The 27,666-nt window shown below is 36.6% G+C and overlaps 1 protein-coding gene across 2 annotated transcripts in view; it reads right to left on the reverse strand.

Moving 5' to 3' along the window:
- STX7 (syntaxin 7) overlaps positions 1–27,666 on the reverse strand; it is a 55,266-nt gene that overhangs the window by 9,548 nt on the left and 18,052 nt on the right. Inside the window, exons 3-8 of one of the 2 annotated variants that reach the window (XM_008007018.3) lie at positions 8,091–8,160; positions 4,765–4,858; positions 3,948–4,085; positions 3,055–3,107; positions 2,448–2,544; positions 903–975 (exon numbers count right to left, since the gene is read on the reverse strand). In XM_008007018.3, the coding sequence (XP_008005209.1) occupies positions 903–975; positions 2,448–2,544; positions 3,055–3,107; positions 3,948–4,085; positions 4,765–4,858; positions 8,091–8,160 (525 nt within the window). Of the gene's footprint in view, positions 1–902; positions 976–2,447; positions 2,545–3,054; positions 3,108–3,947; positions 4,086–4,764; positions 4,859–8,090; positions 8,176–27,666 lie in introns of both variants that reach the window. The other variant, XM_073022480.1, reaches the window with a different exon arrangement.

A 27,666-nucleotide genomic window follows, 5' to 3' on the forward strand; every position in this document is an offset into this window, starting at 1 on the left:
CTTTCCTCCCATTATAAGACCAATTGAGATAGGGTATTTTATCTGTTATCTAATTTCAGCTGAATCCCCAATGCCTACATTTGTGTCTGGACATAGTAGCCACTCAACGTATTTTGGATGATGAATAAATTAGTTTTTGAAATTTTACCCTGTGATCTAATGGGGATACAAAGGAGGGTAAGAATGGATAAAAAATAGTTACACTGAAGTAAAGATGCAAATATTTCAGTTGGATCAAATTCAGAAAATAAACTAAAAGCATCCTTAGACATACCAATAGATAGCTCCAGATTTCAAGATGGTCAGGATCCTGATGAATGCTAACAACTACCCCCTAACTGAAATGCTACTACATTCAATATTTAAGGGATTCTTAGCAACTTAAAAAAAATCACTTCTAAAAAGAATTCCTAAATTCTACGTAATACTACTAAATTCATCTACCAAAAAGCTATTAAAATGAATGACTAGGCAAATGGCTACCTATTCCCTAATACCTAAAAGACAAGATGTCATCATGCACAGTTACATATACCACAAGTTTCCCCAAAAGTGCTTAGCACGATGACAATTAAATTGGAGTAAGACTAAAATTGGAGGCCCTGGAAATAAGCTGGAATAATGTTTCATGGTGCCTTCCATGGTCTTGGCAGCAGTAGGCCCTGATTAAATTTGGGCTTCTGAAATAAATCAAGCTGGTTATTTCGACCAGCAGGAGTCAAAAATGAGATCTGTTTTAGATAATGCCAAGGGTGATGCTTACTGTGTTTTATAGACATGCTTTTGGTTCCAGGGAAACCAAAAAAGGGATGGAAAGTGGTTACTCTTGTGTGAGAAAGTTACAGCAGGTAAACTGCATGTAGCTTGCTCTCACCTCCAAAATCTAAGTCAGCAGGTCTTACCTATTACATCTCCTTGTTCATGAATCATCATTCCCAAATCTTTAAATATTTCATTAATATCCATAATATCAGCCTAAGAGAAGAAGGCATATATTATTATAATCAGAAATTCAGTCCCCATTCCACAAAAGAGGAAAAATTTTAAAAACCCAAACCACTACTCACACATGGTTGAGCATGCATCTATAATACATAAATATAATACATAAACTTTGGAAATATCAGGAAAATACTTGACAATAATTAAAAAGAATTTGAACAACAGCCACCAGCTCTCTAAAATAAGTTTGTGGCATTAAAAATACCAAGTGAGTGAGGCAGGATGGAAATAAAGGATCTATAATAGAGAAGAGCCATGGATTGCTGAGTTCATTTTATACAATCTGATAGTTTTGTTACCACAAGCAGTATCTACTTACAAGGGTATAAAATATTCTTGGCACGTATTTCTAGTAAAAATTTACATATCAATTTGACAATTTAAAATAAGAAAACACTAAATGTAAATTTAAAGTCTCACATTAATAATTTGAACATGCAACGGATTACTGAAATGTCACTACTGAATAAAAAAGTTATACATTTAGTGAATAAAGAAAATATAAATTTACTTTTCTTCAATGACACAATTAACTACTTCATAAAGTTTTTATAAGGACTAAATGAGATAATTAACATAAAGAATTCATCCCACAGTGCCTGGCACATGGAAGGTCTTCAATAAATTGTAGCCATTATTAGCTATTATTAGCCTTCTTTCTAGGAACTAAATAGGCTCCATAAGAGCTATGACTTAATAAATCTTTTAGATCTCTTTGATGTCATAAACATAGTAAAGAGAAATAAAATTCTTTGAAGGCTTTATAAAAGGTCTTACTCATGCACGTATGATGTGTATCATGCATCCTGGGAAGACATCCAGACTCTCGGACAGACATTTATCTCTACACTGGTATTTTCTCAATACTAAGGTAGTCCATAGATGGCTTAATAGAATAATAATAATTTTTAAAAAGCTGCAGTAGAAGGGAGTATGTTCCCTCATCCTAGCACAAACAGTAAGGACAATACTATTTTTTTAAAAAAGGAATTATTCTAATTTATACATTACAAATGCTACCAAACTGATACATTAATTTTCTTTCTCTGGGCCAGACATGGTGGCTCACACCTATAATCCTAGTACTTTAGGAGGCCAAGGCAGGCAGATTACTTGAGACCAGGAGTTTGAGACCAGCCTGGCCAACATGGTGAAACCCTGTCTCTGCTAAAAGTACAAAAAATTGGCCGGTTGGGGTGGCACATGCCTGTAATCCCAGCTACTCGGGAAGCTGAGGCATGAGAATCGCTTAAATCTGGGAGATGGAGATTGCAATGAGCCGAGATCACGCCATTGCACTCCAGCCTGGGCGACAGAGGAAGACTGTCTCAAAAAGAAAAAAATAAAATTTCTTTCTCGTACCCTCTCCCAGCATTACCTAAGCATTTTGAGAACAAACTCACTAAGAACAGAGCAGCAGCCCAAGTCTACAACGTAAGCCTTACTTCAAGTTGCCTGATAGAAGATTCTCTCTCATGAATAAGGCGGAGGTCATCCTCTGTAATTTCTTCATCCTGCACCTGCACTTGAGGTTGAGTTTGGCTAACAGAAAAAAAATGAATGTGGAAACAAACAAAGATTGGTATTCAAAACAATGAGACTCATTTCCTATTTAAGATATATTCATTAAATAGGACGTTTTACTCTTCAAAGTCACAGAGCTACTTACTTAAAAAATTCTAAGAATATAACAGATATATGAACAAAATTTTATTCATTTTTCATTTCACTTTTATATCATTTTATCTAACATGAGTTTAGAGTTATTACTTAATTATTGGAAGCTATATTTGTCAACTGGGTATTTCTTCTTAGCTGATTTAAACCTCATATAAGGGAAAGTCTATATTATTAATTAAGTCCATAAACATTTATTTGGAAAATTTTATATATTTTATGATAAATACTTTATAATTAAAATTTTTTTCAAATTTACTCTGTTTTCAACATATAAACAACTTATATTGAAACCTTTAATTCTGTTCCAGGGGCCTTAATGTATAAACTTTGAAAAATTACCTTTTGATCTGTAAAATGTTTTGTATTTCTTACCTTTCCCAGGATACAAGATTCCTTTCTTTTGAGCTGTCCTCAGGAAAACCGCCCTGAATAATTTAGTAACAGGATGGAATAAGAAGTGGCAAAGAAAGCAAAAATAAGAAAAAATAAACAACACTCATATTTTCCCTAATAATCTAAACGATTTATGTACATGTCTCTGTGTGTGTGTGTGTGTGTGTGTGTGTGTGTGGTGTATGTAAAGAGAGAGAGAAAGAAGTTCTTGTTCTAATTTTTCAGGTCAACTGCTTCAAGTAATAACATAATTAGAAGTAATTTTATATTCTAAGTAGACAAACACTAAACATTCTTAAGGGTCAAATAAGTATTATTTAGTTAAAGCTTAATGTAGTCTTGGAATCCATATGTTAATGAATAAGAAAACTCGTGATAGTTTGTAAGGGAATTTAAAATTAAATTAATTCAAAATTCTATTGTAAAGCTTCCTTTCATTTATTTTCTCCAGGCTCATGTTCATTTTCGATATTCAGACAACATAGTTGCGCCATTCATCTCCATCATCTTGGTGTAATCCAGGAGGGAAGTGCTTTCTATACTAGCGTGTCCACAAGCAGAAAGCCTCCGTACCAAGACGATGTGAGACTACTACTCAGGGTTTGATCCCTAATCTTTTTTGACAAAATACGTCTCTCTATTTTTATATAGTCTGTAATCTTCTGTACAATGACACAGAAAAAAAAACCACAGTAATACATAATTATCATCTTCTCCAAAAATGGAGCAGAAAAGCATAAAAATGAATATTCAAGTGCTGATTTCCAAGTTATTCACAGATCTTTATGACTTAAAAAATTATGCTACTATAGACTTTGATAGGACCCTTAGGAAGTAAGGGTCGTTTCTAGAATGTCTTTTAAAATACTCACAGACACTCTGGAACTGGCTCTTACTCGAGCAACAAACTCTTTCTCTCGCTCAGCAGCTTGCCTCTGAACCTTCTGGAAGTTTGTCAGTGATGCTGTGAACTCTGCCACTAAGCGATCCTTCTGTATTTTCCTTTGACGCTAGAGGAAAGAGAAGAAAAAGCCAACTAGAATTTAGCTGTGAAGTAAAACAGTTTGCAGTAGTTGGTTCTTTATTTAATCCTGAAGTTTTCACTTGCTCCCCAATTACAGGGCCTTACGGATTAACTCTCAACAACATTCTGACAGTATGTCAAATACTGAGCATATTTAACTGGAGGCAAAAGACCCATTATGCTGGATTTCTCACCTCAAGTTTTCATGCTGCTAAAAACTAGCTCATTATTTTGAGGCTATTTTAAAGTAATTCCTTTTCAGGCAAATAAAGCCTTATACTTTTAGCTAAGTAATAACTTCCATTAAATAAGCAGGGAAATAAATATGTGCCCCTAGGACACCTCACATCTTGAATGAGCCTGCATGTTCCACGCACTCAGCCCCGGAAGGCCAGGAAATAATTACTCAGGAAGCATTTTCTGAGAACTTACTTAATTATGGGTCAGGGCAAATGCATGGAAATAATTTTTGCTTTATTGAACCACAGGATACTACCTGAGCAATTAAATATAGTTTTGTGTTCTGTGAACTAATCTCAAACAGAATTATTTTTGATTTCCTTTCTAGCATAATTTCCTTTCTAGCGTAACAGTTCAAAGATCCTACAACGTATTTGGTTTTTTTCACATTCAATGCATCAACAATGTGTCTTAAAGCTTGATACCTGTTCACTGGGGGTGGTGGGCAGAGATCCAAACTCTTTAATGTACTTATCTGTTTCTTTGGCAAGCTGGTTAGTATACTGCTGCTTCTGTTGCCTAAAGTGAGAAAACACGCATTACAACCAAAGGACTAATACACTTCTTTAAGCTACAACTCTGCCATTTGAATCAACACTGACAAAGAGTTGTACAAAAATTGCCTTTTCATAAACTGGCTCTCAACTTTCTCTATCAAAAAAATTTCATATCCTATTCTTTGATAAATATTGAGCAAATATTACATGTCAGGTTCTTCACTGACACAGGGTAGGTGAGCTTAGAGAAATCAGTATCAATGACCATTTAGAAACACAGATGACTCAAATCAGAGGGAACTTGAAGGAGAGACTGTTGGATGTCTGATCCTTTGTTTGAGATACTGGGGATGTGGTAGCCCTTAATCTGCACCTCACACCTGGAAGGTCAGGTGAGCAAGAAAAGATTTGTTGCCTTAGACTTTGCCCAGTTCCCAGATCTAGTTATAACTGGCCTCTCTTATTTCTCTATGTGAATAGATGCTATTCTCTATATGCTATAGATACTTTAAAAAAAAAAAAAAAAAAAAAAAGGTGGCAGTGGCCAGGCACCCTGGCTCACACCTGTCATCCCAATACTTTGAGAGGCTGAGGCAGGCAGATCACTTGAGGCCAGGAGTTTGAGACCAACTTGGCCAACATGGCGAAACCCCATCTCTACCAAAAATAAAAAAAATTAGCCAGGTGCAGTGGTGCATGCCTATAATCCCAGCTACTTGGGAGGCTGAGGCAGGAGAATTACTTGAACACGAGAGGTGGAGGTTGCAGTGAGCTGAGATTGCACCACTGCACTTCAGCCTGAGCAACAGAGGAAAACTCTTCTCTCGAAAAATAAAAATAAAAATAAAAAGGAAAGAGACAATATTGGTACAAATTTACTATTATTTAAGTTTGTGCTGGAAAAACTAATAGCATTTCCTTGTAAAGGGAACGAACACAATAAATAAAAGAAGTAAATTATAGTTATCCCTCAGTATCTGCAGGGGATTGCTTCTAGGACTGCTGTGGATACCTAAATCCGTTGATGCTCAAGTCCCTGATATAAAAAAGTATAGCATTTGCATATAATCTATGCATATCTTCCCATATCTTTAAATCATCTCTAGATTATTTGTAATACCCAATACAACAATGTAAATGCTATGTAATAGTTGCCATATTTTATATAGTTCAGTTTTTGTTTTTTTTATTATTGTGTTGTTATTTTTTTCTTGAATATTTTTGACCTGCAGTTGGTTGAATCTGGAGACATACAATCTATGGATACAGAGTGCTGACTACATATCCATATTTTATCTAGCTAGCTTATAAATTGAAAAGATTTCCAATTTGAAAACATAACACTAAAGAAAAAGCTCATATGATATTTTACAAATTACGACATCAGTACCTCTCATATATTTCACCTCATTTTAAATATGGTCTGGTCACACTTAGGGTCCTTTAAAATAATGAGATATTGTATAAGAATATGCTTAAGAATAGGGATCTGTATTTGGCTGACAAAGGGTAATTAAAATCTATTTCTATCTCTATTTACCAAATACCCTATCTTTAATGCATTTTTGTAAATCTTTGGAAATCATAATATAGCCAAAGTTTTAAAAAGAAGACCTTAGGCCGGACATGGTGGTTCATGTCTGTAATCACAGCACTCTGGGAGGTTGAGGTGGGGGGACTGTCTGAGTCCAGAATTGAAGACCAGTCCAGGCAACATGGCAAAACACCATTTCCACAAAAAATACAAAAATTAGCCAGGCATGGTGGACATGCCAGTATTCCCAGCTACACAGGAGGCTGAGGTGGGAGAATCGATTGAGCCTGGAAGGTCCAGGCTGCAGTGAACCGTGATCAAGTCACTGCACTCCAGCCTGGGTGACAGCATGAGATCCTGTCTCAAAAAAAAAAAAAAAAAAATTCTTAGTGACTACGGATATATATTCAGAATCTTCACTATTAACTCTATCAAAATATTAGAACTATTATGAATTATGTACTTCTATTCCATTTTAATTTAGTTTAATGAATTGTGGTTTGGAGCATTTTTACTATTCTGACACTTACCCACTGTGGAAAAATAAAATATAAATTAGAGATAATTGTAAGTTCATCAAATTGTACTTCCTAAAAATATGAATTCCTATTACCTATCTTTTAATATCATTCTCTTTGCAATTTTCCCTCTACAGTTAATGTTGTTTAGAAGTATTGCTTACTAGATATATGTGACTTGAAATTTACAGCTGTAACAGTACTGAAATAAAATTTAAGACTTAAATTTTAAATGACATTGGGCAACTCATTAAACCCATAAGAGACATGAACAAAATGGAAACAGTTCTTTTGGTCTATTTCTCTTACTCCAATTCTGTAAGGTTTAAATGAGAAAATATGTAAAAATACTCTGTAAAATCCATAACATACCACAGACAAGATATTATTGCTATGACTGCTGGTCTTCTAACAGCATATTAATTTACTGGAATATGTACTACATAATTCATTATAACTTTTTTTTTAAAGGGAAGCTAATGCTCTCTGAAATTCAAGGATGTAGGTATAAACTTGTGGGGAGACAGCTCACAAAGCTGGATATGTATTGGATCTAAACCAAATAAAACTCTGGTGACTGCAGGGATTGCTAGCTATGGAAAGTAAATCACATAAATTGAGATACTAGAGTATAATTTTTCAACGGCTGTCAAAAACAACCTACCTAAAAACTATAAGAAATGCAACTAAAGAAATTCTGCTTTGATAGGGTAAGCCTATCAAAGAATTTTCTTTTTCTTTTTTTTTTTTTTGAGACAGAGTCTTGCTCAGTTGCCCAGGCTGGAGTGCAGTGGTGTGATCTCGGCTCACTGCAAACTCCACCTCCTGGGTTCAAGAGATTCTCCTGCCTCAGCCTCCTGAGTAGCTGGGACTACAGAAGCCTGCCACCATGCCTGGCTAATTTTTGTATTTTTAGTAGAGATGGGGTTGCACCATATTGGCCAGGCTGTTCTCAAACTCCTGAACTTGTGATCCGCCTGCCTCGGCCTGCCAGATTTTTAAAATAAAAACACCTTCCTACTCCAGACAGGGAAAAATCTACACAAAAGCTTGGAACAAATGTATGGATAAGGTAGCAGAAAAACTCCATTGTTTTTCCATTTTTTTCCTCCAATAAACATAACACTACATATTGTAAAAGCAACAGAATAATAGCAAGACAGTTTTTCCTTTCTCTTTTATTTGTTTAACTAGATACTTACAGCTGTTGCCTCAATTCGGGTGAATCTTGAGGTGTTCCAAGTTGATTCAGAGTTCTTTGTATTTCTACAGCTATTATAATAGAAACTTCATGTATTAATTGTCACAAAAGTTAAGGCAACAGAAACAATGAGTTAAAAATATGTACAAGCAATTGGGCAGTTGAAAACAGACAGAAAAACAAAGATGAAAATAGAAAATATTAACTGGGAAAAAGAATAAATGGTTTACTTAAATCTAATTAGTAACAAAAATGAATTAATTTTCAAGAGGAAATTGTGTGGGAACGTTAACTTGTGAAAATGCACTTATGACCCCAAAATACCATCTTCTTCCTTATCCCATTAGGATATTAAATACAATGGCACACAGACTTCAATGCTACTAGCATAAAAATTGTGAGGAAAATAAGTAACGATTACACATTTCATTAGAATATAATGTAAATAAGTTATAGTTAATAAATGAGAAAGGAATAATAGAATTAGAAAAAATCATTTTTCAATTATCCATGTAATAACTGATTTTAGCAAGATCATCAAAAAATGCTAAAATCACAGGACATTCACACAACTTAAATTACCACCACACAGATGACATTAATATAAAAGATATAACTTTATCATATATAAATCTGTTGTCTGAACACAAATGACCAAATTTAGCAGTGAGAATGGAAAAAACTGACATTATGAACCTTGTGACATGCTGCAGTGAGAAAGTCACAATATGATCTATGGATTTTTCTTGCCAAAATATTTAACATGAATCTAATCACAAAAAGAAATTAGACCAGTTTAGATTGTGGGACAATCTACGAGATAACTTGCCTGAGCATTTGAAGAAGTCAATGTCAAAAAAGGGAAGAAAAAAGTTGACAAAGACAGGGATGCTTTCTAAATTAAAGAATTAAAATACCCAAAAGACACTGTATGATTTTTGACTAGATTCTGAATCAGGAAAAAGCAAGTACTATAAAAAAAAATCGTAGGGACAATTGGAGAGATTTGAATACAGAAAGTAAAAACACATTAAACAGAAGTTGAAAAATGCCCACAACTGGTGAATCCAGATGAAAGGTTCATTGTACTATACTTTTATATATATTTTGTGAGGTTTAGAATACTTAAAAATTTTAAAATAAGAAGTCCAGGGCTTAAAAGTCATGTTAAACTCACAATCCGGAAGTCTACGACTATTTCAATTTTTTTTTTAAAAAAAGGCTCTACACAAAAGGGGAGGATCTATATAGTTTTATATGTGTGGGGAGATAAATAAAATGTCATGATACATAAATAAAACGTCAAGTAGAAATAATCTGAAAATCCAAAGACCTCTTAACAATCTAACCCCCTCCCACTCTTTTTATTTAAATGAGTGGTTTACTTATATAGCTTAAATGATTTAAAAATATTCATTATTTACACGCTCAAGGGAACGATAAACTATTGCAAAATGCAGTATAAGTTTTGGTCACTGGGAATGAAGTAATAAACACTGCTTTTAAGTCAAAGCTGAAAAACAGAAAGACTAGAGAGGAATCAAAGCATATAGTAACTGTTAGCATTTGGTTAATTTAATAGGAATTTATTTTTGCTTTTGGGGAGTTGATTTTTCCTTTCATAAGATGAACAAATTTTGTTTGCTGTGTTTAACTTATGGCTGTTTGTGATTAGCTATATATTCCCTCTCAACCTCAACAGATTTTCTTGAACTGCCTTATAGGGGCTTTATTTTCTTAAGTGTATTGATAATACAAACTGTAGTATGGGCATCGATAGACTACTGGCAGGTGTTTATCTCAACTCTAAAGAGTTATTGTTCTTTAGGAAAAAATCATAGCAAGTGAGAAAAAATAAATTATTTAATAAATGACACCAGGAAAACTGACTAACCATTTGGGCGGGGGAGAAAGAACCCTACCTCCCAGCATACAGCAAAATACATTTTTAATAAATCATTAATTTAAATAGTAAAATTGAAAATATTAAACTGCTCTAAGAAATATAAATGTTTTTATCATATGATCTTATATATGGTCTTGGAGTAAGAGATATAAAATATTAGCTAAGGATGATACAAAACTAAAACCCACAGAGGAAAATATTGACAAATTTGACTACATAAAAGAACTTTGTTAAATGTTATATAAAAAATGTGTACATATATCACAAGTACTTATGTAAGTATGTGTTTATATACACATGGGAGACAGTAACTGCAGGATATGAAGAGGAAAAAGGTTAAACTACAGTGGTAGTTATTTTTGGTAACAGAAAAACAGCCCAATAAAAAATGGACAAAGGTTATAATCTTGCAATTTACAAAAGCCAAATGTATATATAACAAAATTTCAACTTCACTGATAATTAAACTTTCACATTTCTGATTGGTAAAAATTATGAAAAGCAGTTGAGGATATAACTGCAATCAAAAGCCTTAAAAACAAAAGGTATAGACTACATAATATATAAGAAAGAGGGAACAATAGTCAATAACTAGAAATAATTTAGAAAATGCCAGACAATCCAGTAGAAAAATGGGCCAAGACACATGTATACCTATGTAACAAACCTGCACATTCTGCACATGTATCCCAGAACTTAAAGTATAACAAAAAAAAAAAAAGAAAAAGAAAAATAAAAATGGGCCAAGAATAGGAACTTTAATATTCATGAATAAACCGAATAGCACAAAAAGGACTGAAATGCATATCAATCTTGCAAAGTACAAACAAGTACACTACATGAATGCTATATAAAATTACTCAGCCAATGAAAGAATTGAGTAGAAATAGATTCTGACAGGCCTAGTGGGTGCCTAGTTCCACCATGTGGTAATTTCCAGTTTCTGAACAGGTAACAGATATACTCAGCAACCCCCAGTTCTCACTCATACTCCCTAAGTAAGGGCTCTTATGGAAGAAAGAAATCACTGGAACTCCTTGGGGACCCACTCTACTAAAACAATAAAACCAAGGGCATTATCTGTTCCCTGGGAATTACTCAGAAATGCCACCACAAAGGACAGAAAGAGCAGGGAGTGGACATGCCTCTCATTCCCATTTAACCGGCCTATCTGGAGGATGCAGAAGGCTAACGCTCATGACAACTAGCAAAAGCTATTCGGGTGGTGACTCCAACTGCAATGTTCCTCAAAATGTGATGGATGTACTACAACAGAGCATCACAATCTCTAGCAACTTGTATATACCTGCTGATAGAGCAAACACTTTTTGCTCTATCCTAAAAGACAGAGAACATGAGGAAGGATTTGCTATCAATGGGATGGGACATCAGCAAGCCTTCACAGGTTTATCTCATGGTTATGCACACTCTCTATCTCTGTACTACAATTTTGTTGACAAGGATATGGATCATCTCCTCCTACAGGACACTATATTAGTCCAATAGACTGGTTACATCTGCTTTTAGGACCAGAAAAGCAGGAAGCAACATGTACTCTTAGATGTCTGTAAAGCATAAGTAAGCCAGCAGGTAGAAAATAAAGCCATGAAAATACAGGGCAGTGTTTCCTCAGTGAAAAATCTTCGTGAATTAATCTGTAGATAACTGACATACTTTTGCAAAGTGCTTTTCTTTGTAGACTCAAGTACAAATGAGAAACAGACTTTTTAATGCTTTTTCCACCCTTTACTGAATGACCCAAAGGTTACCAGCTTCAGCTTCAACTCCCAAAAAGAAAAGGCCATCCAGAGAGTTCAAGTGGTGGTATAAGCAGATCTACAACTTGGCTTTAATGACTCAGCTAATCCAACGGTACACCAAGCCTATGTAATTTCAGGGCACTGAAGAAAACTAGTAGCAAATCCCAATAGGAAAAACATAGGGGTCCCTTAGAATATTGGAGCAAAACTATCCTTTCGAGGACTCATTCTGGCCTTGCTACTGAGCCCTGGATAGAGTACACAACGGTACAAGGCAACCAAGCGAGCTAAGCTGTTCACCATGAATTGGGTGTTCTCTTGTTGGTACAGCCTTTCTACATTTTGTTCTACGTATGTCAGTCAGCCTATCCCTCACCCCAACTCCTGAAGCACTTGTTCAGTGAAATAATAAACTAGCAATGGTTGTCAGAACAAAAGCCAGAGGGAGGCTCACCAATATGGATTTCCCCTTACTCGGGTGGACATGACCATGGGCATTGCCATACACCAATTTGCAGCAATAGCAATCTCATGTTATACCCTAATAAATCATTTTTGATTTTTTGTATTAATGTTTTCATTCATCCTTTGGACTTCCCAGACCAGATGCATATCCATATGCTCTACAGAGATGGTTTTACCCATTTTATTTCCTATGGCTAATTATCTTTACAAACACTTTGAATAACGTGCTAATTTAAAAGTAAAAAGCAAACTAGTGATGTGACGTTGTTGAGGGTTGACCCAGCTAGCTGGTGACAAGATAACTGTGCTCCTTCCGTCTTGGAGGAGGCAGAATTTTATATTCACTTCAATGGTACTACTCTGGGTTCTGTTATGCATCCTCTAAGCACCCACTGCGCCCCCTACTGCCCGTCCCCACTCACCCCACCCCGTGCTTCTACCAGACTCCTAGTCCACCTATTAGTCACAATCAAGGTGTTCCACACACTGATGCTTCTGATCAAGAAATTACAGAGAAAAAAAATCAAGGACAATGGGATTCACTGCTCTGCCACGCATTCTGTTATCTAGAAGCTGCTGGACTTCTAGAATGTTTATGGCCTACTGAGACTCAATCCTGGCACCACCTGGGAAACAAGCATCCTGGGAAACTGAAATGCTCCCTATAGGATCTTTATGGTCTCAAAGAACCAGCACTCCAGGGTGCTGTTTCACCTATAGCCAGAAAGAAACTTGGATTTGGGAAGTAAGGGGACAAAGTGCAGTATTTCACAATTACACCTAATTATCCATTTGTACAATTTTTTCCATCTCTCAAGATGATTTAGAGACAATATCTAAGTGAGGAAAACAATCACGTTTTCAAGACTACAACTGGTCATTTAGGGCCAAGGTAGTATGTTGACTGAGGTAATTATTAAGCAGAAGTTGGGGTATGCTCATACACAAGTAAAAGGGAGATGAACTGGAGGGGACCTGATAATACTGCCATCTACAATCATAAAAGTGAGTATCGCATAGCCTGTGAGCAGGAGCAACAAGGACCCAGGGATGAAAATCTGGGTTATCCCAAACAGCTGAGATACTGAAAGAAAGCAAGAGGAACGTGGAATGGTTATTATAACAGGAAAATAGTAATACAAACAGCAGCCTGCGATCAGCTGTAGAGTGGCAACTGAGGACCTGCCAATATTCTTTCCCTTGTTCTGCAATGTATATATTTAGATATACTAACTGTCTGTCTCCTTCCCTATCTATTTCCTCCACTGTTATATATAGAACGTACTGTTTGTGGTTACACGGAGACACTGTTCCACAGGCTAAGGGATACTGCTGCTCAGTTTTGCTGAAAGAGAGGAGCGCACAGGAAATCACCCCCTAGATTTGGCATTGGCTACAGGAACTGAATAGACCTGTTTTATCCTTTCTGTGGAAATGGGAAAGGAGTTCTCGTTGTATGAGGGATAGCAGCAGTATGTCAGGCAGGAGCTTTTGCTTTAAGCTTAGATACAAAAAAAGGAAGTGTATTCACTGTAGAAAACAAAAGGGATAAATTACAGTGAAATTTATTTTGGGTCACCTAATACCCAAAGCTACTATTACACTGGGATCTTTTTGGTTATAATATTATGACCACTGAGAAGTAGCATCACAGAGCCAGTCTTTGGAGTGGGAAAAAAACTGATGGTCAAAGCAACAAAACTGTTTTAAGATTCTTTGAACATTGCTTACCTTCATTATAATTCAGGTGATTAATAATGAAAGTATTAGTTGCTATCACTAACAATCTAGTTATAATCAAAAGCTACATTTACTCTGTGCTTTTGGCTTTGTAGATTTAGGTTTTATAGATACTGAAATTTCTTAAAAATCAAATGATCTCACTAACAACCTCCTTGTCACTCTGAAACAATTTTTAAAGATAATACAATGTCTCATAAAATGAAGCCTCTTAGAAAACAACCATTATGTTATTGCCTAATAGAATGCATTTAACTAATGAGAGTGAGTTGCTTCTCATGAATAGAAATGGAAGACAAGTCCCCCTACACTTATGCAGCGTACAATCTAGAAAAGGACAAAAAGAAGGTACAAACACCATACAAACTCAGAGGGAGCAGCAGCAACAAATGCTATAACAATGTTTCAAACAATGACCTATAATATATGTGTTCTATTGGAGAACAATCCAAAAAGCTGTAATGAAGGTGGCATTTGTAATGGTTTGAAGGGTAAAAAATAGGACATTTCAGTTTGGAGATTCAAACCTCTAATGTCATACTCAGACATACACTGAAATGATCAGAATACCTATTAGTCACCCTAACTAGAAGGCAAACTTCTTAAAGGCAAAGACTAAGTTTTATTCATTTTGGTATTTCCAGAATTTATCATATCGTTGACCCTCAATGAATAGTTTTATGAGTGAACCATAAAAAGAATACTGGAAAGACCAAAACTTATATAATAATATGTATTTCTAAAACATAAAGCATAAATAAATGGAGAGTTAAGAAAGGTAGTTATGCCCATTTATTATTCACTCATTGATTCATTCGACATACATTTACTGGGCATCTACTATGTACCAGGCACGATGGGAGGGCTGTTGAACATCAACATTAATTTGTTGTGTTCCTTTAAATTGAGCAGGTCTACACTTGAGGATCAATTAAAGGCATCATCTGATCAGGTGATAAAGGGATTACAGAAACATAAATCTGAAACTACTAAATCAAATTTGGAAGAAATATTATATGGTATTAGTTCCATCCTATTTTATAAACAAAGAAGCTGAGAACCAGACAGAATAACTAACTTGTTCCAACAACTATAGCTATTTATTAGAAGAGCTAGGGTTAGAATGTAGATTTCTTGGTTTTCAAAAAACTTTTTTCAGTGTGTTAAAAGGACTGAAAGTAAAAGACGTTAAAACACATTATTTCATAATCCAGGTGTGCGACAGTTGACAAAGCAAACAAAGAAAAAATGTGTGTCTAGATTGAAAAAGTAAACTGAAGGAGTTGAACTGAGATGTTTAGAGGTTTCCAGCAGTGCTCAAAGTAAGTTTAGGTCCGGCAGTGGATCACAAGGGTCCTTCTTCCAGCTGAAAGTGATCAAGAAAGAAATGCCTGCTCTTTCTCCGGGTTTTATGAACTGCCAAGATTCCAGAGACTTCATTTTATATACAACTAGCATTACCCTCCTACACCAGGGTCAACAAATTATGGCCCATAGAGCCTGAAACCTGGTTTTGTATAGACTTCCAAGCTAAGAACTGTTGCTACAGTTTTAAAGGGTTAACAACAAAAAAAAAAGAAAATGCAAGAAAGTCTAAAAGTGTCCGCCCTTTACAGGGAAAGTTGGCCGGTCCTTGTCCTCAATTATTAAAAATTACTAAAACCTTGTATTTAAAAACTCAACTTGGCATGTTATTTGAATGTACTGTCATCCTTCACTATCCCTAGAGGATTGGTTCCATGCCTCCCTCCATCCACCTCCCACAGATAACAAAATCCACAGATGCTCAAGTTTCTAATATAAAATGGCAGAGTATTTGCACATAACCTATGCGCATCCTCCTGAATATCATCTCTACATTACTTACAATACCTAATATAAAATAAATGATATGTAAATTGTTATAGTGTGCTGTGTTTTATTTGTATTTTTTATTTTTTAAATTTTTCTGAATATTTTTGTTCCATGGTTGGTTGAATCCATGCAGAACCCACGGAAATGGAGGATCTGCTGTAGTCACTATACTGTTAAGTCTATCTAGTAAAATATTTAACAATGTTACAAAATTTTCATTGAACATGCATGCATGTACACTGAGTTGAATTTCTTTAATTCTCAGAATATGTTATTCACCCATCATAGGTGTTGGCTTGAGTACTTCATTTTCATCTGTTGCTCTTATACTAATTTAGAAACAAAATGCTTTTTCATTGTTTTGGATAAGCATTTTTATAGCATATTTGCTGCAAAAATATTGTTAGCACTCTATTATTTTATGACTCTCTGGTTTTCGGCTATCTCCTAAGTTCTTCCTCTTCTCGAAGGCATGGATAGTAGGATATGTGGGTTCACAGGATCTTCTGCCACACCCCAATTGACCATATTCAAAAATGCTTGAGAAAAATAAGCTTAGAGAAAGGGAGATAAGAGGTTTCTAGTTAGATGACAAGCAGTATGGTGATCTGGAAAAATAAATAATCCTCCTAATTTCTCCCAAGTCCAGTCTGTAGGATTTCACTTCATTATCTAGCCTTAGGTGCTATGAATTTATAGGACAGTCATCTTCTATTTTGATCGGCCTAGGTCCAATTAAAGAAAAAAACTCATGAAACAAGCTGCAGTTTTTCCAACCATAAAAAGAATTATTTAAGCATAAACAGTTTCTTGAAGAAAGGTTCATCTAATGCATACAGATAGGATTAAATCAACATGTGTCTCTATGAGAATACAAAGAAAAAATTATTTTTGCATTATCTACAATTTTGAACTATCTGTACCACTACTCACTTCCACAGACGTGACTTCAAAGAGTATGTTACATTTTTTCATAACAGAAAAAGAATACCATTTCCTACACATCCGAAAATGAGGCACTACTGGGTCATCAAAAACAAAATAGTGTCCCATTTCTGGCTCTTCATCCACAGCAATGAAGACCCATTCTATTCCACATGGATCTGCTGCCATCTAGTGGATTATTTAAGAAAAAAAGCTTTACAGTAAAGAATAGTTTATCATAAAATTGTAGGCTGAATTTGGTATCAGGGGCTATTAATACATAATGTTACCACCTGTCAGAGTTCACCAGCGAATGGATGCTGTCTGACAAATGAGACTGGCCAGGCTGTGGTGGCATGGCAGATCAACCTAACACACACACAGAGTACCTTCAAAGAACTGTCTCCAAATAACTAAGAATAGCTGTCTTCAATTTTAGCAGAAAACATCTGTTTTCCACATAAAATAACCAACTTGTAACAGCCAAACATAGAAAAAAATAATGGTTAGTAAAATCCCTGGACAAGTGACTTTGAGATTCCAACACAGACTTAGCCACATCACACTGAGGAAGAAGTACAAATGAAGGCTGATCAGCAAGCACAGTTGGAGCCAGAAAGCCTGATTTGGAAACCTTATCTCACTTCTTCCTGGCTGCTGACCCTGGACAATTTACCTAATGTCCCCAAGCTATAATTGCTTCAACAGTGAGAAAGCACCTATTTCTCAGTTGTCATAAACTTTAACCAAGAACAATACAGGTAGGCACCGTGTACCGGATATAGCAAGAGTTCAACAGAGTCTGTTGTTCTCTTGAAGGTCAGAAATGAATTAATAAGAACATTCTTGTTAACATTGTTTTATTAAAACGCCACTTTATTGAGGTACAACTGACAAAGTGCAAATATATAAACTACAGTTTTACAAGTTTGGACATATGTGTACATCTGTAAAACCATCATCACACTTAAGACAGTTATTAGATTCTTCACCCTCAAAAGTTTCCTTGTTGTAGTTTGCAATTTCCTCCCTCCTGCATATATGTGTTCCTTCCTCCCTTCATCACCAAGCAATCACTAATATGCTTTCTGTTGCTTTATGTTATTTTGCATTTTCTGAAGTTTTATATAAATGTAATCACAGAGTATTTACTCTTTTTTGAAAAAGTGTGGTGTCTGGCTTAAGTTAGCCTAATTATTTTACGATTCATCCATGCTGTGTATATCAATAGTGCATTCCTTTTATTGCTGAGTATTCCACTGGATGATACAACACAATTTGTTTATTCACCTATCGATGGACCTTTGTGTTGTTTCCCGTTTTTGTCCATTACAAATAAAGCTCCTAGTAGTATCTGTCTAGAAGTCTTTATATCAGCATATATTTAATTTTTATGTGTGAATAAACAGGAGTAGAATGGCTGGATAGTACGATAGGTGTTACATTTAGCTTTCTTAAAATAGCCAAACTATTTGACAAAGCGGTTCCATTTTACACTTCCACCAGCAGTGTATGAAAGCTTCTGTTCCTCAACATCCTCTCCAGTACTTGGTACGCTCAGTCTTTTAAATTTTGCCAAATAGGTTAATAGTGGTATCTGTGCGTTTAATTTGTGTTTTCCTAATAACTAAGGATGTTGAGCATCCAAACATCCTTAGTTGAGATGGCAAATATGTGCTATTTACCATCTGAATATCTTCTTTGTTGAAGTGTCCGTTCAAATAACAATATTGTCTTCTGATGCATGATCAAGGTATATCTTCCCAATTGTATAGGCTTTCTTTAATTTAGGCAATATTTTGCATTGTTCAGTGTTCAAATATTTCACTTATTTTGCCCCCTAAGTATTTCATAATGTTTGATGTTATTATAAATGCCAGCTTTTTAAATTTCAAATTTTTATTTTGATTACTCATTGTCAGTGTAGAGAAATACAATTTATTTTTGTACATTGATCATATATTTTGCAACCTTACTAAACTGACTTTTTTGTTCTAGTAGACTTTTTTAAAATTGTAGATTCCATCAGATTTTCTAGACATTTATGTCTGTGAAAACAAATGGTTTTAATTCTTTTCCTAATGTGAAGACCTTTATTTGCTTATATTATCCATCTGCACTAGCTGGATCCTCCAGTACAATTCTGAATAGAAGTGGTGAGGGCAGACATCCCTGTCTTGTTCCTGATCTTATAAAGGAAAGCATTCGTCTTTCACCATTAAGTGTGACACTGTAAGTTTTCACAGGTGCTCTTTTGTCAGGTTAAAGAGTTCACTTCTACACCTAGTTTACTGATAATTTTTGTTAGGAATGGAAGTAGAATTTCTCAAATACTTTTTCTGCATCTAATGAGATGATTATATAGGTTTTTTTTTTTAAAGTTTGTTAATATAATGAACAACACTGATTGCTCTTTGAATATTAAACCAACCCTGAATTCCTGGGATATACTTCACTTGTTATATCCTTTCAAAATATTGCTGGATTTGAGTAAATTTTGTTTAAATTTTTTGCATTTATGTCATGAAATGAAATTGATATGTAGTTTTTTTTTTTTTTCTGTTTTTTGTTTTGTTTTTTTGAGACAGAGTCTCGCTCTGTCACGCCCAGCCTGGAGTGCAGTGGCATGACCTCAGTTCACTGCAAACTTCCGCTCCTGATTCAAGCGATTCTCCTGCCTCAGTCTCCCAAGTAGCTGGTGCCCACCACCACTGCCGGCTAATTTTTTGTATTTTTAGTAGAGACAGAGTTTCACCATATTGGCCAGACTGGTCTTGAACTCCCGATATCAGGTGATTCACCAGCCTTGGCCTCTCAAAGTGCTGGGATTACAAGCATGAGCCACTGCACCCAGCCTAGTGTTCTCTTCTTTTACTGTCTTTATCTGGTTTCAATATAAGGATTATACTGACCTGATAAAATGAAGTCTTCAATTTTTTAAAACAGTTTGTGTACAATTAGCTAAATATTTGATAGATTACACTAGTGAAGATATTTGAGTCTGGTTCTTGGTGAGAAAGTTTTAAGTTGTAATTTCAATTTGCTTGATATAGAGCTAGGCAGGTTACTGACTTCTTTTTGAGTGAACTTTGATAATTTGTGTCTATCAAGGAATTTATCCATTTCATCTAAGATGTCAACTTTATTGTCATAAAGTTGTTTATAATATTCCCTTAATTGCCGCCACAAAAAAAAAAAAAAAAAAAAAAAAAAAACAAGTTCACGTCCTTTGCAGGGATATGGATGAAGCTGGAAATCATCACTCTCAGCAAACTAACACAGGAACAGAAACGCAAACACTGCATGTTCTCATTCATAAGTGGGAGATGAACAATGAGAATACATGGACACAGGGAGGGGAACATCACACATCGGGGCCTGTTGGGGGGATGGAGAGCACGGGAAGGAGAGTATTAGGACAAATGCCTAATGCATGTGGGGCTTAAAACCTAGATGACGGGTTAGTAAGTGCAGCAAACCACCATGGCACATGTATACCTATGTAACAAACCTGCACGTTCTGCACATGTGTCCCAGAACTTAAAGTAAAATAAATAAAATAAAAACCATTTCAAAGGAAAAAAAATCCTTTAAATAAATGACAGATTCTGTAATGTACAGAATAGATGTAAATATGTATAGATTTTTACATATAAAAATATGTAGAATTTGTAATAGATCATCTCTCTCTTTCCTGATATTAGTAATTTGTTTCTTCTATTTTTTTCATATTCAGTCTGGTTAGAGGTTTATCAGTTCTATTGATCTCAAAGAAATAGCTTTCGGTTTCATTGATTTTTTTTTCCCTTTGATTTTCACTATGATTTGAATTTCCTTTTTCCTGCTGACTTTGTAATTTCAGTTGTTTTTACTAAATTTCTTAGTGTGAAAACTGAGGTCATGATTTGAGACCTGTCTTCTTTTCTAATGCAGGTGTTTAGTGCTCCCTTAAATACTGAGTTAATACCATCCAACAAATTTTGATATATGATGCTTTCATTTACATTCAGTTCAGAATATTTTCCAATTCCTCTGTTTGGCCTTCTCTTTGATCCACAGCTTATTTGAAATGTGTTTAGTTTTCAAACATTTGGGGATTTTCCAGGGATCTTTCTGTTACTGAGTTCTAATTTAATTTCACTGTAGTCAAGGAATAGATCTTGTATGACTTGAATCTTTTAAAGTTTGTTGAAACTCTTGCTTAACACCAGGAATATAGTCTCTCTTAATAAATGTTCTGGGTGCACTTGAGAAAAATGTGTGTTCTGCTGTTGTTGACTAGACTGTTGTATAAATGGATGTCACTATCAAGGTGATTAGTACTTTCAATCTTCTGTATCCTGATTTTGTATCTACTTGTTCTATCAATTATTCAGACAGGGGTATTGAAAGCCATAATTGCGGCTTTGTCTATTTTTCCTTGCAGTTTTGTCAGTTTCTGCTCCATGTATTTTGAAGCTGTCCTATGGGGGAAGTCCTGTCAGTTTTTTTAAGTGTTCAGCTTCTTATTTACATTTCTTAACTATCTAATGTGAACCATACTTGAGTGCTAATACTTAATAATCTATGATATAATTATAAGAACTGTAGAGATGATAAATATCAATTGACACAAGATAGTTATAGCCTGTAATTGGGAGGGAGGAGTCAGCTACTATGTGACAGTGACATATATCTAGTAGCTGCATATAAGTGACATATTTAAAACAGGACTAGAAAAAAAAACCTAAATATTAAAAGAAACAAACTCTGTTTTAGACTCCAATCTTTCCTCATCTATCAAGCCCTCTATCTTTGTTAGAGGGTGGTTTGGAGTATTAAACAAGATGATATAGACCAGGCACAGTGGCTGATGCCTGTAATCCCAGCACTTTGGGAGGCCAGGGTAAGCAGATCACTTGAGGCCAGGAGTTTGAGACCAGCCTGGCCAAGATGGCGAAAACCCATCTCTTCTAAAGATACAAAAATTAGCCAAGCGTGGTGGCACATCCCTGTAGTCCAAGCTACTCGAGAGGCTAAAGTACAAGAATAGCTTGAACCCAGAGGAGGAGGTTGCAGTGAGCCAAGATTGTGCTGCTGCACTCCAGCCTAGGTGACAGAGGGAGACTCTGTCTTAAAAAATAAATAAATTAATTAATTAATTAAATATATATGTATATATATAAACATTTTAGAAATGGCACAGATCTTTGTAAGAATAAAAGTACAAGATGTTATTACTAATAAGTCTTGGACAATTAAGAGTTAGGATCCAGGTTTGTTATACGGTACAATGTGCAGAGAAAAATGTATCGTTAGAAATATCCACGTCTATCTATTTCTTTTATCAAGAAAAAACAAGAAAAGTGTATTAAAATTCTAAAAAGCGTATCACAAGTGGAAAAATTTCCTGGAGAATCTGAAGGATGGCTACTAAAACAATTTTGGCTTCTCCCCTCTAGCATTAGCATATCTCATGGTCTGTCTTATGACCTGAAGAGAACACGTGTCTTCTTTGTGAGCAAAAGCACTGATCCGAACTGCAGAGACAAGAAGGGGTGGGAAGGGAGATGGAGAAGGATCTTCTAAAGGATGAGTCTCGAGGCTGGAAGCTCAATGGAGAGTGTCCAACCACAGGGCCCAACTACACTGGCTTCCTGTGCTCCCCTTCCCAGCACAGAATATCCGAAGGCATAGCCCGCTTCCACAAAGCAATCTCAAATTTACAACACATTTAATTTTCACTTTGTCATTGGTTTTCTTCCCAGATACTTTAAAGGTAGAAAGGCATAAAGGTCAAATCAGTGGAAATTTGGGGCATTTTAAAGCTACTGTAGATTAATAAAAGGTTAAATCTGAGGGTACAGTTCTTAAAAATAAAGTACAAAAACAAGTCATCTAAAATTGTATGTAAACAATAATTTGGACTTCTAGATGGCTGGAACATTACAGGCTGGGTCTTTTAGCAAATTTATTCACCCTAACATTTTTCACATGGACCTGCTCAGTTTACCTGCTCTGAGGTAGTCTGGAATCAGAAGCAACAAGGGTTCCATGAAAATGTGATTTGTGTAAGAAGTAAACAGGTAAGGACTGGGCAGTGGTGAGGCCCTGCGCCTTGCAGTTCCCCAACCCCGCTGACACATCTTTTGCCCATCATGATGAGCTTCCTTCCTGTCATCCACTCGAGGGCCCAATAATTCTCCAACTGCTGCAAAAGCAGCTGAACTCTTGTTGCGAGTTCCCCTCTAGTTTACAGGCAGTGATTCCCAAACCTTTTACTTCAGTCATTTCTGATCAGTTCTAACTGCCAACACATGCTGGCAGCTGTATCTAAAACACCGAAAATCGATTTCTGCTTCTTATAGAAACACAGTAGAAGCATGTTTCTGAATATTCCTCCTTCTTCCCTCCTCAAGGCATATTATAGAATGGGGGAGCAGGGAGAAAAGTCACAAAAATTACATTTCAGAGAAATTAACACAAAATGTGTAAATACGGTCAAATTCTCGAAAACATGTAAATATGGCCAAAAGCAACAGAAAATAGCAGGTCCTGAGCAGGAAGCCGTATGGGTGCGGTGGAGAATAACCAGCGTTGCAGAGCTCCACACTGTCACCAGCAAATCATCAGAAGAGCCGATTCCACCTGGAGTTGGGAATGGCAGAAGCAGGGCGGAGAAGCACCCGGGACTGTGCTGGCGGTGGGAAAAGGAGACACAGAACAGATTCAGGAGGCCGTGGGCTGCCGACCCTTCTCAAAAACCAGGGGAACACCTTGGAAAGAGGTGTCTGTGCATCTTGGGGCTGATGAAGTGATTGGGATGACATCAGGGATGGAGCAGGAAGCCCTCCTATACCAGGCTAGGTGCTGAGAGGCAGAGGAGGAAAGAAACAGTCCCGTCAGGGCAGCACAGCACAGCAGAGAGAATGGAGCCCTTGAGCAGAGAAACTGGCACGTCCCTCTCCCTCCACTGTAATCTCCTGCCAGGAAAATCAAACTCATTCCATTAAAAAACAAAAAAAAAATGGGGAGAGTAACCACACAAAAGACTATTTTAAAATGTGGAAAAGAACAGTAAAACTCCCTAAGAGAACTCGCAGCAGGAAAACATGTTGCCACAAAGTGAATATGGCAAAAATTATACCCCAAAATACCCACAGGATTTAAAAAAAAAAAAAAAAACAACTCAATGAAGCAATCACAGTATAAAGGAAGATCACAAAAGAACTCCTCAGAGACGGCCAGATAACATGCATGCAGTGACAAACTAGAGACTGGAGAAACTCAGAAAAGAAGGACAAATTCAAAAATAAAGGCCCCATGAAAAGGAGCACAACAACAGACAGACAGACAGAACACATCAGTCCCCGTGATCATCACCCACTGCAGGGTTAGTCATTTCTGGTTCCTCGGGCCACCCCTCACTCTTCACTGGTTGTAGTTCCTGGCTCGCTGCCATTCTGTCCAATATGACTCCTGTCTTAATTTTTTTGTGATTTCAATCCACAGGTTGACGATCCTTCCACCATCCTGGCTGGCCTCCATTCCTTGCACATGTCTCCTATTGAAATGGTTCTGTCCTCCACCCTCCCTGAGCCACACACTCCAAGATCCCATCAAACACCTTCTCATTACTAGGAACTGTCACTCTTCCATAATCTTGGTTTCAGGCAATCTACTTACAAATCACCTGCACGTCCAGCTCACTCTCCTGGCCCCAACTCCAACCTGCCATCCATTGATCCTGCCACTCTGCCATGCTTCCTCACCTCCAATGTCTTCACCCACTCCTTACCCAACTTAAACTCTGGAGTCAGTCATCATATCCAGTCTCTTGCATGTATCTTAAGCCCCTCTCTCCCTTCTTAACCACTTGGAAAAATCTAAAACTCTGGTTGAGTCCAACATTGCACTGCCTCTGCACCAGCACTGCACTCCTCTCCCCGCAACGCTGGCTCCACCCAGAGTAAAGTCCTTACACCAGCCTGCAAGGCCCTACCTGACCTGGTCCCAACTCTCTCTCCTTCCTCCTCTCCATTCCTCTGAAGGCCAGGGGTGCTTACATCTGACGGCCCAAAGACATGCTATTTTCCCATCTAAAATACTCTTTCCCTAGATACTGTGGGACACATTCCCTTCCTTCCTTCAAACGTGTGCTCAACGAGGAACTCTCAGTACAGTCCATCCCGACTCCCCATGCACCCTATCTGTCAAATGCAAACCCCTCTCCAGCACACTGGATCCTTGCCGTTATGTTTTTTGTCATTGTTTCTTTTCATAACACTTAACATCTCCTTCTGACATACTACATAATTTACTTATTTATTTATTTTATGTCTGTCTTCTCTCACTAAAGATTCACTCCATAAATGCAGATATTTTTATTTTATTCAATGACATACCTTTAGCACCCAGACAGTCCCTAGCACGTCACAGGTGTTTAACAAATACTCATGCAGGAATGAACATAAATGCACAAGTAACACCCTGGTAAAATATACAGCATGATCCAAATGCACCGTGTTATATGAACCAGACTCTCCCGGGCTCAAATACCAGCCTTGCCACTTAACAGCTGTACAAACTTGGGCAAGTGACAACCACTCCAAACCTAAATTTTCTCACCTGACCAGGGTGACTGGAAGATCAAAAACAATGCACAAAGAAAGGAATAAAAGATACCTAATACAAGGCACAGAGTAAACAATTAAAAATAGTTTAAAAATACTAGCTTACATATCTTCCAGAAAGAGATTACTGAACAAAGCAGGGTATATAGGAAATACCATACAACTAAAATCACTGGATGTACTTGGGCCACCCTGCCCCACTCTCCTCCCATGCCCAGCAGCAAGGCAGTGAACTGGGTATTCACAAATAAGCGGCCTTGGCTGGATATTTGTTGAAGGCTCCCAAGCAGTAGACTAGGACAGGATCTTGGTGATGTCTGTGGGCATTTTCTTTGACTTTATATGGAATAAAAGGCAAACTATCTTAAAGAAGTGGGTGGCCATACTCAATATCATTAATACATAACTTCAAATAATGATCATGATAATGATACTATAATGAGAAAGAAGAATAGGAAAAATAAATGTACCAAGACTTGCAGAATAATACCTTGTAGGACTTTTAGTTTCTTCTAAACAACTAATAGGCAAACAAATTAATAATTGTTTCTTTAAAAAAACACCCAGTTTGGATTAAGTATAAAGTGCAATCACTGTTTGACATGGTTTGGCTGTGTCCCCACCCAAACCACATCTTGAATTGTAGCTCCCACAATTCCCACATGTTGTGAGAGGGACCCAGTGGGAGGTAATTGGATGATGAGGGTAGGTCTTTCCTGTGCTGTTCTCAAGATAGTGAATAAGTCTCATGAGATCTGATGGATTTATAAAGGGCAGTTCCCCTGCACAAGTCTTCTCTTGCCCGCAGCCATGTAAGAAGTCCCTATGCTCTTCCTTCGTCTTACGCCATGATTGTGAGGCCTCCCCAGCCACGTGGAAATGTGACTCCATTAAACCTCTTTTTCTTTATAAGCTACCCAGTCTCAGGTATGTCTTTATTAGCAACGTGAGAATGGACTAATACACTGTTTAATAAAAACACTGTTCAGTAATTGGTCAAAACAACAAAAAGGGATCAATGAGATGAGGGTGATGATTGCCAAAATCACTACAGGAAACCAAAACTAAATGCCAAGCCTAACTCATACTGTTCGATTCCTACTTCAGCACCAAATCAACCAAAATGTACAGAGGGATAGCCTCACAGGGCAGTTGAGTAGCCGCTACACAACTAACGAATATATGTAATCAAAGAGAAGCTACCCTGTCACACAATTACTGAGCACAGATTATGCTGGAAAAAAACTAATAATTATTATAGAAATTCTTAAATAAATGTAGTATCAAAACAGACGTATGGGGATTTTTATCACATGGTCACCATGACACTTTATCTACAGAGAACTCAGAGGAGTCATTTGTGGAGGCAACACAAATGGTTAAGTTTTCAGGTTTTTAAACATATACACCTAGGACAAAATGTCTGTTAATGGAGAATTAATTAAATGACGCATGGCATAACCACATAAAAAAGTAAGCAACCAATAAGAAGAGAAAAAAAAGTAAGCACCAAAAAACCTATATAGTGTGATCTCAATTTCATTAAAAAAATGAAAGAATAAAATTATGTGTAAATACTTTTGTAGCCAAGATATACTAAGCTTTTCATCTCTGGGGGCCAAGATTTTAGCAGGAAGGTCAAAAAATAAGTAAACACTAACAGTACTTTAATTTACTGATAAAAGGCATTATAAAAACAAAACAGGTTAATGAGAAAAAGAATGACTGGAGGAAGCAAAACGATAAGGCAAGGAAGACACTGCTAAGGAAGTGAGCTTTGGGCCCTGAGACCTGAATGCCAGAAAGGAACCAGTTACATGCAGATCTGGGAAGATGTCTGAAGCAGAAGAAGAGCAAGTGCAAAGGCCCTGAGGTGAGGATGAGCTGACTGTTCACTAAGCAGAAAGAAGATCTACCTGGTGGAATGTGGAGCAGCAGAGCAGCACCATGGGACAGAGTGGTAGTTGACAAGTGGGGGCGGGGATCAGATCCTGGGGATATTGTGGGGCATGGTGGGGATTTATATCTGATTATAAAAGCCACAGAAGTAACTGTTGCTTTCAAGCTATAGGATGACATGATTTGATTTATAGTTTTACAAGTTTACCTTGGCAACTATTTGGAGAAGACTGAAATAGGCGAGAATGGAAGTGAGGAGAACAATTTGGAGACTGCAGTCATTCAAAGAAATAGCAGCAGCTTGGGCATATGTGATAATGGCAGAGATGGAGAGACACAGATTTGACCAGTAGAACCACTAAGATTTACACTTATATTGAATACGGGGAATGAAGACATCCACTACTATGGTTTGGG

This window comes from Chlorocebus sabaeus, chromosome 13 (genome assembly GCF_047675955.1).
Source record: "Chlorocebus sabaeus isolate Y175 chromosome 13, mChlSab1.0.hap1, whole genome shotgun sequence".
In the NCBI taxonomy this organism is placed as follows: domain Eukaryota; kingdom Metazoa; phylum Chordata; class Mammalia; order Primates; family Cercopithecidae; genus Chlorocebus; species Chlorocebus sabaeus.